Source organism: Helianthus annuus, chromosome 5 (genome assembly GCF_002127325.2).
Source record: "Helianthus annuus cultivar XRQ/B chromosome 5, HanXRQr2.0-SUNRISE, whole genome shotgun sequence".
NCBI classification, from domain to species: Eukaryota; Viridiplantae; Streptophyta; class Magnoliopsida; order Asterales; family Asteraceae; genus Helianthus; species Helianthus annuus.
The window spans coordinates 29570752-29583140 of record NC_035437.2 but is presented as its reverse complement, the minus strand read 5'-3'; the positions used below and the strand labels follow the sequence as shown (position 1 = coordinate 29583140).

The window sequence follows — 12389 nt, the reverse complement described above, 5'->3', positions numbered from 1 at the left end:
TGCTGATGATCTTTTTTGCTATTCTATTCTGATCGGTTAGGTGGATGGGGCCTACCGTATAATGGATTCAACGCAGTGGAACTATTAAGTATATATTATTTTTATTTATTTAATTATCTTGAAATTAATTCAGATATATCTGTTTTGGAAAAAAAATGTCGTGACAATTATAATAAACATATATAGTTACTAGTTACAATGTTTATTCATTCTTACCTGTGAAATTGTATTGTACATTTTGCCTTAACGTATGAGCATACGTAATGATAAGTTCGTAAGTTATAAGCCCAGAAAGAAAATCTCGCATGTTGAAAAAAAACCCAAAGGTCACGTGTTCAAAAAAAAGTCGCATGTTAGAAAAAATAGAAATTTCGTATGTTGAAAAAGAAGTTGCATGTTGTTCCAAAAAACAAAAATCGCATGTTCAAAAAAAAATCGCATGTTGATACTGCATCTCGTACGTATCATACGTTAAAACAATTTGTACAATATTAACCGGCCTCATAATAATAATAATAATAATAATAATAATAATAATAATAATAATAATAATAATAATAATAATAATAATAATAATAATAATAATAATAATAATAATAATAATAATCTAAGTGATGACAAGACACCAACAAACAACAGTGATCAAATATGGTGATGTCGCGATGATCAATTTAGTGGATTTAAGGGGCACAAACAAAGTAGCAAATAGCAAAATTATGTCACTCATAGCGACAATGTTTGATAAGAATTGCTTTTTTAATGCACTTTTGTTGAAAATTTAAAGATCTTCACATGAATTAATATCACTAGGGGGAATACCCGTGCGATGCACGACATGCATAATAGTTATTGTTTTTTCCTGGAACGACGACTGATATAGATAGTGCGTGACACGGTACGAAAGTGCGAATATAGTATAGATTTTTAAAACAAAAACCGGTTTTTTTTAAAGTTAGCCGTTTGACCATGGTTATTTTGACCAAAGTCCACTCCTCGTTCGGCGCTTTGTGGTAGCACTACCAGTCAAAAAAAGGCCCAAAACGCCCGAGGGTACAGTGTTCCCCCGCGTTTTTAAGACGCTTTGAGAGAGGTTTGCGCCCCACCACATGTGGTCTCACAAAACTTCAATTCTATGGACGTGTGGTTTCTCAACCCTCTTCAAAAGACGTCACAGTTTTCAAATTTTTTTTATTTTTATTTTTTCTTTTTCATTGTTTTAGATGGTGTAAAATAGATGTTAAATATATATATTATACTACATACACATATACATATAAATTCAGTTTTGACATCTAAAAGTCAAATTGCAGGTTTTGTTCCCTTTTATAGATAAGAAAGCAGTTTATTATTTATTACTAAAATGTTGTATTAACTTTATTCTGCAACATATTCTTTATAAACTATGCTTACCTTGGCATAACCTAATAGCTATATTTCCTTATTAGAAGTCTCTTATAATTGAAAATTAGTACATATTATTATTACCTTGCTGGTGAACACATTTACTCTATGTTTAGGGAACAATTTGATTAGGTTGCTGATATTGAATTGAATATCACACCAAATTACAATAGCAGTTTATATTGCTACTATTCACCCAAATCAAGCACCTTAAATAAGTCAGTGTTTCTCTATATTCAAAAAACGAACTATAACTGACGATTATTAAATTGCAACAGTCAATTCAATCCAAATACTGCAATAGAAACATAAAATCTACCACAATTCGTTGGTTAATCACGTATAGTTCTTAATCGATTAGAATCAGAAAAAAGGAAATTGACTTACCGTAACTTAAAATCAGGAAGAAGGCGAACAAAGGGGCGGAGTTTTTCGAAATCAATGACCCCTGTCTTTCATTGTTATTCCTTGAATGAGGTAAGCAAGACCCCATACTACACACTACATACACATACATAAAAATTGGGTTCTATATTATTTGTATAAACACCGATTGGAAACCCTCACATTGCATTTGATGAAACCCTAATCAATATAAACACACACACTAACACTCACAAATCGAATCGAATTTATAAAAGGAAAAATTCGGGCTGTTTTTACCTCTTGCTGCTCCAAATCTTCATTACCATACATTATCTTCATCTTAGAGATATAGATATTGCACTTAAAGGTCTCAACCATCAAAATACGATCCAAGGGCTAAAAAGTGGTTCCTAATTATGCAATGGTTATCATTTGAACCTTATTCCATGAGACTTGAGGTAAGATGCAAAGAGCATTCTTTTGAGTTTTAAACCATCTGTAATTAAGTTCATTATTTAATCATTATTGTTGCAATTATTAGGTATTATAGATAATAATACCCCATGAAATTACCTTTTAGTAATTTTCGTTTCTAATTGGTTAGCATCTTTTAAGTTTTAAAACCATTTATAGTTATAATTAAATTCATAATAACGTTGATTAAGTTTTTTTATATTTAATTATTATTATTATTATTATTATTATTATTATTTTTTTTTTATTTCATATGATGTTCATCAATTATCTGATAAAATTGCAAAAAAGGTTGTAACCTTATTTGTATGATGTTTAGCAATTACTAAACCAAATAATAATGACTTAATTATAAAATTCAATCAAGTAATCGGTTACGGAGAACTTGAAATAGAAAAGCAATGTAAATATGAGGAAGGTGATGATGTTCAACTAATTCAAATGATTTAATTCTTTATCAAGTATTTAACAATACTTAATTTATAAAGTTATCAATTTAATTGTATTTATCAATTTATACTCATGTAGAAAGACTAATTCCCTTTACTAACTTCATTGAGTTGTTGTACTATAAGCATAATATGTTGCAATTATTTAAATTTGGTTGGAACCCTTGTGAAATGCTTTATACGATAGTATAGATAAACGCAATCAATTTAAATCTTTTGCGCGGGTTGAAAACATCCGAGCCCTTAAAGTTTGCTGCCCAATCCTGTCAAACAATACCTCCTCAAATATTTCCTCTGCATCTATATTGCCTATATATAGTATCAATTAAATCACACAAAAGCATCATATGTTTAAAAAAAATAGTAAAGTAGAAATTAAAAAAGGAAATACCAATAGGCCAAATAAATGTCTATCTCCAAATGAATAACTTTTCTCGTACCCACCCTTTTACACCTCCATATACATGAAGCTGCAAAAAGGAAAAAGACTATAAATTTATGAACAATTAAACAATACATTGGTAAATGGTTCCAGATACTATAGTCATGCAAGGGTACCTTGATGAAGTATGAAGTGTCTGTCTTTTTGTATCCAATAACCTGTGTGTATACTTTATATGTAATATAAAATCATAATTTGAAAAAAAAAACCACTAAATCACCAAAAACATAATAAAACATCAATATAAACTCATAGATTATGTAAAAGAAAACTATTATCCCATTTGAATATTTTAAGAAAGAAACCAAAGTTTTTTCGAATAAATGTTGAAATGGGTATAAAAGAACACACCTTTCCACCAAGATAAATAAATTTCATATCAACTTATCTCTTTCTTATCTCTTTCTTTTCGACTCTAACTCGCACAATAGTAGACAAAGGAGTTGATGTTGAGTGAAATGGTGAATTTATAGCAATGATAGGAGATTCCTTAATCGGTCAAATTTATTACATATTGATTGAAATTGGACATTTGGAGTGCTTTTGCGGTTTATCCCAATAGGTTTCGTTTATTAATTGCATTTAAGAACCGAACTTATTATTGTATTATTATAATTAATTGTGATTATATTCTCATTTAATTATTTTTTTATTTTTTAATATTAATGTAGAAAGACCATTTCACCCCTTACTAACATCATTAAGTTGTTGTACCATAAGTATAAAAGATTGTAATTACTTAAATTTGGTTGGTATCCTTATGAAATGCTTTATAATATAGTATAGATAGATAGATAGATATAGATAATTATTTTTTTTTATTTTTTAATATTAATGTAGAAAGACCATTTCACCCCTTACTAACATCATTAAGTTGTTGTACCATAAGTATAAAAGATTGTAATTACTTAAATATTGTTGGTATCCTTATGAAATGCTTTATTATAATATAGTATAGATTAGGTTCTAGCATTAATGTACTGTACTATATGTTAATATGGTGTTTCATGCATTGCTTTGTTGCAAATTGTGTTGTTTTATTTGTAAATTATTATTATTATTATTTATAATAATCTAATTAATTTAGCCAAAATCTTGTTAATAATATATTAGAATATATATATATATATATATATATATAGTTATTTTAATACTTTTATTATTTTAATATTATAATAATAATTCCTTTTTTTTCTGTTTAACTTTAATTTAATGATTTTTTCGTATCACGGGTGGGATAAGCTTGGTGTCAACCGGTACTGGTATCGAAAATACCGGTACGGTCTTGTTTGGTATCGGTACAAATAGTAATTTTAATATTTTAATAATATATATAGTTTTTTATATATTTTTATTATTTTAATATTATAATAATAATTCTTTTCTTTACTTTTTAACTTTAATTTAATGATATTTTTATGATACTTATGATCTTTCGGTTTAAATTTTATCTTAATCTATTAAATTCTGATACTAATATCATGGATAAGTTCTTAATATTTGATATCATTTGGATCCCTTTACCTATTTTTTTTATTATATGTTTTCTTTGAAAATATATTGTTGTGTTTTTATTACGAATTATATTTGAGCTACTTTTAATATATTAGTTACTTCGAAATTTAAATTTATGGTTACCTTGTCAAAGATCATTTTATAGAATAATCATAAGTTTGGAATAATTATCTTTAAACCAATTATTAAAACAAATTAAGATCAAAGTTAACTTTAAACTAATCTACCTTTATCTATAATATATTATTTAGTATAATGTGTTATTGATGATATTAATTTTAATGATTATTGATATATAATTATTTTATTTTATTTTTTTATCTTATCTCTTATTTATTTAATATAAATTAAATGCAATTAATAGGATTTTTATAGGATGATGCATTTAAAACAACCATAAATTTTGGTTTTAAAATAGAACATATAACTAAACTTTAGAATATATATAGATATAATAATAATTCCTTTTTTTTACTGTTTAACTTTAATTTAATGATTTTTTAGTATCACGGGGTGGGATAAGCTTGGTGTCAACCGGTACTGGTATCGAAAATACCGGTACGGTCTTGTTTGGTATCGGTACAAATAGTAATTTTAATATTTTAATAATATATATAGTTTTTTATATATTTTTATTATTTTAATATTATAATAATAATTCTTTTCTTTACTTTTTAACTTTAATTTAGTGATATTTTTATGATACTTATGATCTTTCGGTTTAAATTTTATCTTAATCTATTAAATTCTGATACTAATATCATGGATAAGTTCTTAATATTTAATATCATTTGGATCTCTTTACCTATTTTTTTTATTATATGTTTTCTTTGAAAATATATTGTTGTGTTTTTATTACGAATTATATTTGAGCTACTTTTAATATATTAGTTACTTCGAAATTTAAATTTATGGTTACCTTGTCAAAGATCATTTTATAGAATAATCATAAGTTTGGAATAATTATCTTTAAACCAATTATTAAAACAAATTAAGATCAAAGTTAACTTTAAACTAATCTACCTTTATCTATAATATATTATTTAGTATAATGTGTTATTGATGATATTAATTTTAATGATTATTGATATATAATTATTTTATTTTATTTTTTTATCTTATCTCTTATTTATTTAATATAAATTAAATGCAATTAATAGGATTTTTATAGGATGATGCATTTAAAACAACCATAAATTTTGGTTTTAAAATAGAACATATAACTAAACTTTAGAATATATATAGATGTTTGCAAGTAGTCTAATAAATTATCAATAATACGTCAACAAAAAAAAATATAATATATATCTCTATCATATCGACCTACTCATGTTTTAGTCGTTTTATTAGACTAAAAAAATTGCTCACCTTTTAAAAAATCCAAAGATAAAATCAACACGATTTTTTTATGATTTCTTGTAAATTTTATGGTTAGTCTTTTTTTACACTTATATGATCAGTCCCTATCGGTTTTTGTAAATTATAGATTCCGTCCTTACACATTATCATCTTTTCTCTCCCCTAGTCATCGTGATCTGTTCTTCCCTCTTCACACGCACCAACCTCATCATGTATTCCATCTTTTCATGGATTCGTTGACAAATATTCATAGATGGAAAAAGAGCAACATATATATAGAATATATTCATGTTGATATTTGTAGATTTAGGTTTTGTGCTTTGAACATGATAACAACAGTTCCTTATGGTGTTAGAAGGTTGAAGAATGAAGATGACTCAAGAAATTTATAATTCTTGTTAAACTACAATAGTGGTTTTTATAACTTCCTTTTTGCAAGAAAAATAGAAATACAACTTTTCTTATAGACATAACTTGCATTTTTTTAAGTAGAAATTAATTAAATTAGAGGAATTGTAATCGAATAATATCTTGAGAACCCTATCTACTTTAATAAGAAACATTATTTCTGATACAAATAGATCGCAAAAATATCATGGTTTTGTGGAATGTCACATATCACTAGCAACCAATTTGGTGCTTGATGATTGAAGCATGCTACATTATTTTATTAAAATTCTGCACATATAATTAAATAATTGACTAGCTACGAAAACTTGACACGATTTCGTGTTTATTGTATATTCAAATGTCTTTTAGCATAAATGTTATGAGTTATTCATGTGGTATTATTAATTTTTTGAATTATTGTCAAGTTGTGTGTGCACATACATGTTTATTGTATATATACACACACCCTAGAAAACTTCGAGGAAGAAAAAACAAGATTTCTTTTGTTTCTGTTTAGTGACGAAACTTAAAATTTCTGATCGAGGGTCGAAAACGTATATACCTAAAAATTTATATACGAAAACTACGTATTTTCCACTACTAAACGAAAAGTTCGCGAGATCGGCCGCCACTCCCGCCCACTAGAACCTGCGCCCCTGTTTCTATTTTCTATTCATTTTATATTTTATTGAACTGATTAATATTACACTCTACTAGGCGAAATCTTTAGTGGCAAAAGTATGTTGCCAACCATATTCGAACTCAGGTGCTTCCACTACAACAACAAACATTTAACCAGTTGAACTAATAGCATTTTTTTACTAGGTTATAACCTCGTGTATTATACGGGTTAAATAGATGAATTTTATATACTAAATAATAAAACAATATATTTTTAAAAATCTCCGTTATTACACGGGTTTAATAAATTTAATTTTATATATTAAATATTAAAAGGTTATATCTATAATAACCATATGTATTGTATAGGTTGAATAAATGTAATTATATATACCAAGTGATAAAAAAATTATATCTTTAAAACCATGTGTATTACACGTGTTGAATAAATGTAATATTGTTTATCAAATATTTAGTAATTAAATATTTAGTAATTAAATAAATAAAGTAGTGGTATGTGCCACATAAACAGTCACATCAGCCAATAGGGCTGTAAATGAACCGAACGTTCAGCGAACAGTTCGTGAACCGTTCGGCGGGAGGTTCGTTTATGTTCGTTCGTTTAATAAACGAACGAACATGAACAAGAAATTCCGTTCGATTAGTTAAATGAAAGAACATGAACAAATGTCTCGTTCGTTCAATTATGTTCGTGAACGTTCGGTAAGGTGTTCGTGAACATTCGTTCATTTGCGTTCGTTTATGTTCGTATGTTCGTGTTTTAATTAAAGATTTTTATACTTTCATATATTTTATCTATAATTTTTATACTATTAAAATTTTATTTATATCATTACCCTAACAACTAAACTAGGAAACCTTCTTTCACCTTTTTTATGCACCATTTCCCTTTCTTTTCTCATTATTTACATCGACGAATATGATCTACCTCCGTTCCACAATAAGGGATTCAAGTTCTAGTGCTACTCTCTGGACCATCCACCTTTATCCTTCATTGCGTTCGCCAAATTTATTTGTGTTCGCTTGTGTTCGTGAACCGTTCGTGAACACGCTCATTTCCTTAATGAACGAACACGAACATAAAATCTCGTTCGGTAAGTGTTCATGAACCGTTCGTGAACACATTTATTTCCGTAACGAACGAACACGAACAAGGTCTCGTTCGTGTTCGTTCGGTTCGTTTACAGCCCTATCAGCCAATAATTAGATTTGTGTCACGTCAGCAAAAAACTAACTGGGTTATAATACCATTAGAAAAAGGATAGATAAGAGCCAAATTCTTATAAGTTGGGATTATAAGACTGGACGGTATGGGGCACGGCCAAGGGCCGGCGAGGCACGGCGCCGCCCTGGAACACCGCCCCCTTGGCTCGTTCCCGTCTTCAGCGGCTTCTCCCATAGGGGTGTGAAATGACCCGAAAACCCGACACGAACCTAACACAAAATTTGCGGGTTTAGGTTTAGTATAAACGGGTTCGGATCAGTTTCAGGTTGAACCCGCGAACTCGTTTAGTTTAACGGGTCGGGTTCGGGTCAACCTGGTCGGGTTGGCGGGTTGACCCGTTACACATTTATACTATATTATATTTTTATAATATATTTTATGTCATAAATTAAATGGGGTGTGTATTTTTATGCCATGATTATAACTTAAAAGAGAAATTAACGTAGATTTTATAATTTAAATATGATATTATTATATATATATTTGTGTTTATTAAGTAAATTTTAATTTTAATATATTAATTTCAGGAAAAAATAAAAAATTTCGGGTTGAACAAGTCGTGTTCGGGTTCTTATGTATGATACGATTTTCAGGTTCGGGTTTGTGTAAAATTTTCAGGTTCAGGTCGGGTTAAACCCACCAACCCGCAAACACGACCCGTTTAGCACCCCTATTATCCCAGACGAACTCGACGGCCCACATTTAAAAAACATAGCCGTTACGACGGACGGCTATATTATCCCTATTTTAAATTTAAAATTAAAAAGAAAAACCATTTTTCTATAAAAATACCCCTCTTTCACAATTTTCTTCCTACCTTCAAACCAAAACACTCTCATTTTTATACCCGTATTTTATAAAAAAAGTATCTTTTCACCCACAATGCAATCTAATTCTTGGTGGTACTCGTCTTCGAAGGAAGGGGAGATGTTTTACGCAAACACTGTGCTAAGGGCGGTGAAGATTATTATTGAGGAGAAAGAGGAAGAGGCCTCGTCTGAAATACAAGCCAGGCAACAACGGATTAACAGAGACCGCGAAGGTCTATCATTAATAATTTTTTTATATTTATTCGTTCTTTCCTCATATATGGAATAACGCAAACGGCGGGGACGGTGACGAAGACGATAGCGAGTAGTATTTATGTTTGTGTGTTTTTTTAAATCTAGTCTTTTTTATAAATTTTAGGTGGTGTAATTTTTTTTTTCTCGGTTATGTTATTTATGTTTGTGTGTTTTTTTAAATCTAGCCTTTTTATAATTAAAGTTGTTTTTATAAATTGGATAACAAAAAAAAAAAAAAACATTAAGTGGGATAGGCCCATCCTCCACCCCTTGATTTTGCTTGGAGGGCCATCCTCTGAAGGATGAGGATGTGTCATCCTACGTGACGGCCCATCCCCAGGGGAATAACCTTCCCCATACCTTAGGGTGGAGGGTATGGTGAATCACTCGAAGGTGATTGAGTGAAATCCTACCCAATAATATTATGCCATGTCAACTCCCCATTCCACTCCCCATTTTGCACTCAATCAAGGGGTATGGTTAATCACTCTAGGGTGTTTGAGTAGGTTAAAAAATAAGAGGCAAATTGGAAAATAATAATCTCATCTTTCTGAATTTGACCAATAATAATCCCAACTCAGGATACGAGTCGATTAATGTAAAACTTACCCTGAAATTGTGTTCGAAATGGCTTGAATTTTGTTAATTGGAAGTTAAACACTCGAATTGAAGCACCGTTTTCGTGGGTTGGGGGCAGTATTTCGAGGTAAGTTTTATATCAATCGACTCGTATCATCGTTCTGATCAAAAGCCCAAAAACATCGGTTTGTAATTCGAAAAAACACTTAACTCCGTTAAGCTATTTTAATGGCGGACTATTTTACAAAAAAAATTGGACGAGGTCGGATTATTATTGGCTAATAGCTGACTTGGGATTATTATCGGCTAATTTCAGAAAGATGGATTATTATTTTTCAATTTGCTAAAATAAAAAAATTTGATTGGTTTGGTACACTCTCTCCAACTCACCGCATAACTCAATCAAGTGGGTATAGTCACCAATCAGTGACTCCCACTCCCCGCACCACTCACCGCACATTATACCCTCCACCGTTACAGTCTAAAAGAAAATTTTAAAATAAAAGAGTTAGAACTTAAAACATGCCTAGGTAAATTCAACAATATTATAGAACCAGAAGTCACGATTTCATACGAAAAAACGTGTAACGAGGGTTCTAAAAAAACAAACAAAAAACAACCAAAAATAATATTATTTATTTCAACGAGAGGAACCATCGGTTTGAATGTTGATCAAATTTTCAAATCTCTTCTTCTTTTTTTTTTTTTTTTAAACAAGTGGCCACCAAAGCATTTGTCCTATTTTAATCAAAAAGGTCAAACCATATCATCTCCTTTGACTCCCAATTTCCTTATAACCCCCACCCCCATTTCATTTCTCTCTTCCATTCAACCTCCATTAGCAACTTCAAAGAACCAAAAATGGCAGTAGATTTCGTCGGAATTCAATCCGTTCAACACCTTAACCGCATCTTCCAGGTAACAAATCACGAATTCGCCGTATCTTCCAACTGTAATCCTCCAGTTTCCGCCATAAAACGTACCGGTCACGCCCGCTTCCGTCGTGGACCATCACCGGCGCTCTCTGATTCTCACGCGCCCTCCACTTCTACACAATCGGCACCGGCTTTTTTCCGGTCAGGTGAGTGTGATTTTACTAGATCGGTGACGGATACGACGTCGTCTTCGTCTAGGTCAACGAATTCATCCTCGTTGTTATCTCCGTTAACTGGAGGAATAGGAGAAGAAGCAAGTGTTTCGAACGGTAAACAGTTCGCCGGATTAGGTATAGTCGCTCCGACACCGGCGTTTTCCTCGAGGAAACCGCCGCTTCCATCGTCTCACCTGAAAAGGTGTTCCGTTTCGTTGTACGGATCTAGATCTGACAATCACTCCGGTTCACGTAACAGTTGTCACTGCTGCAAGCGAAGGTACGTGAATCACACGCGCCACCGTTTCTGCAACATATTGCATTTTCCGGCAACTATAGGAATCTCTTCACCGTCGATTAACATTTTGTTCATTCGTTTCAGGAAAATCTCAGCAAAACGTGTAATCAAAAGAGTTCCGATCACCGGATCTAAGTTCGCAAGCGTACCGGCGGACGATTATTCGTGGAAAAAGTACGGCGAGAAGAGGATCGACGGTTCACCAAACCCTAGGTACTCAATCATCAAAAATTACTTGAATTACACACATTATATTACTGATTTTTACTCGATAAACGTCGATAAATCGAAAATATATGCATATATTGATTTGAATTTGTGTGAAATGTGTAGAGTTTACTACAAGTGTAGTACCGGAAAAGGATGTCCGGCGAGGAAGTGTGTGGAGTTAGCGGTGGACGATTCGAAGATGCTGATTGTGACGTACGCCGGAGAACACGTTCACCGGCGGGATACGGTGGAGATAGTGACAGGTTTGACCGGTTGAGTGGTACAGTCAAAGTGAGGATTGGGAGTTGGGACCGCTGTAGGATATATCACAACTTTCTATATAGTCAATTGTTGCAGGCCAAAACAGGCTTTATTATTATTGTTTACTTTAGTTTTTTTTATATATATTTTTAGTGGTGGTTGTGATTTGTGAATTATAAAAATGTAGATTAAATTAAATATGAATTTGAATGGGAATTGGTTTCCTTGATGATGTCAATTTCGGAAAAAAAGTATTTGTTTTGAAGTATCCAAAGTCAAATTTCACGATTTTAAAATTATTAATGTTGTTTAATATGTGAAATATAATACGTTTTTGTGTGAACGTCTAATTTTTCAGTTTGTCCGTGGCAGGTTTTTTTTTTATTTATTTATTTTGGTTAAATATTTTATCTAATTAAACGGGGTTTTAATCGATTATTGGGTTAAAAAGCTAAAAACAATACACAGGTCTTTGATGATTTTAATTGGAATATATATCATACAGAATTAACTAACTGAGCTTAACTAATAGTGTCTTTGTTTATATAATTGGTATTTTAGTAGAACATATAAATGGTTTTTCATGTCAGTGGTGTCAATTGTTTTAAATAAAACCAGTAGTGT

General features: G+C 30.7%; 1 protein-coding gene and 1 long non-coding RNA gene across 2 annotated transcripts; one reads left to right on the top strand and one right to left on the bottom strand.

Annotated features, from left to right (window-relative positions):
- Nucleotides 1-2764: 2764 nt before the first annotated feature.
- LOC110938863 lies at nucleotides 2765-3144 on the bottom strand. Its single transcript, XR_002591762.2, has 2 exons — nucleotides 3082-3144; nucleotides 2765-2999 (listed from the first exon to the last, which is right to left on the bottom strand). It is a non-coding gene; the product is annotated as an uncharacterized LOC110938863 (long non-coding RNA).
- Nucleotides 3145-10629: 7485 nt separating this feature from the next.
- On the top strand, nucleotides 10630-11989 carry LOC110940633 (probable WRKY transcription factor 17). The gene is made up of 3 exons (XM_022182184.2): nucleotides 10630-11276; nucleotides 11379-11507; nucleotides 11628-11989. Exons 1-3 carry the CDS (start codon nucleotides 10768-10770, stop codon nucleotides 11779-11781), a joined length of 792 nt encoding a protein of 263 aa, XP_022037876.1. The 5' UTR covers nucleotides 10630-10767; the 3' UTR covers nucleotides 11782-11989.
- The last annotated feature ends 400 nt before the right edge of the window (nucleotides 11990-12389 follow it).

Bases quoted from the DNA above. Each gene is read 5' to 3' on its own strand.
- LOC110940633 (XM_022182184.2), top strand. From the start codon at position 10,768: ATGGCAGTAGATTTCGTCGGAATTCAATCCGTTCAACACCTTAACCGC. The intron at 11,277-11,378 runs GTACGTGAATCA...CATTCGTTTCAG, and splicing joins TGTCACTGCTGCAAGCGAAG to GAAAATCTCAGCAAAACGTG. The intron at 11,508-11,627 runs GTACTCAATCAT...TGAAATGTGTAG, and splicing joins GACGGTTCACCAAACCCTAG to AGTTTACTACAAGTGTAGTA.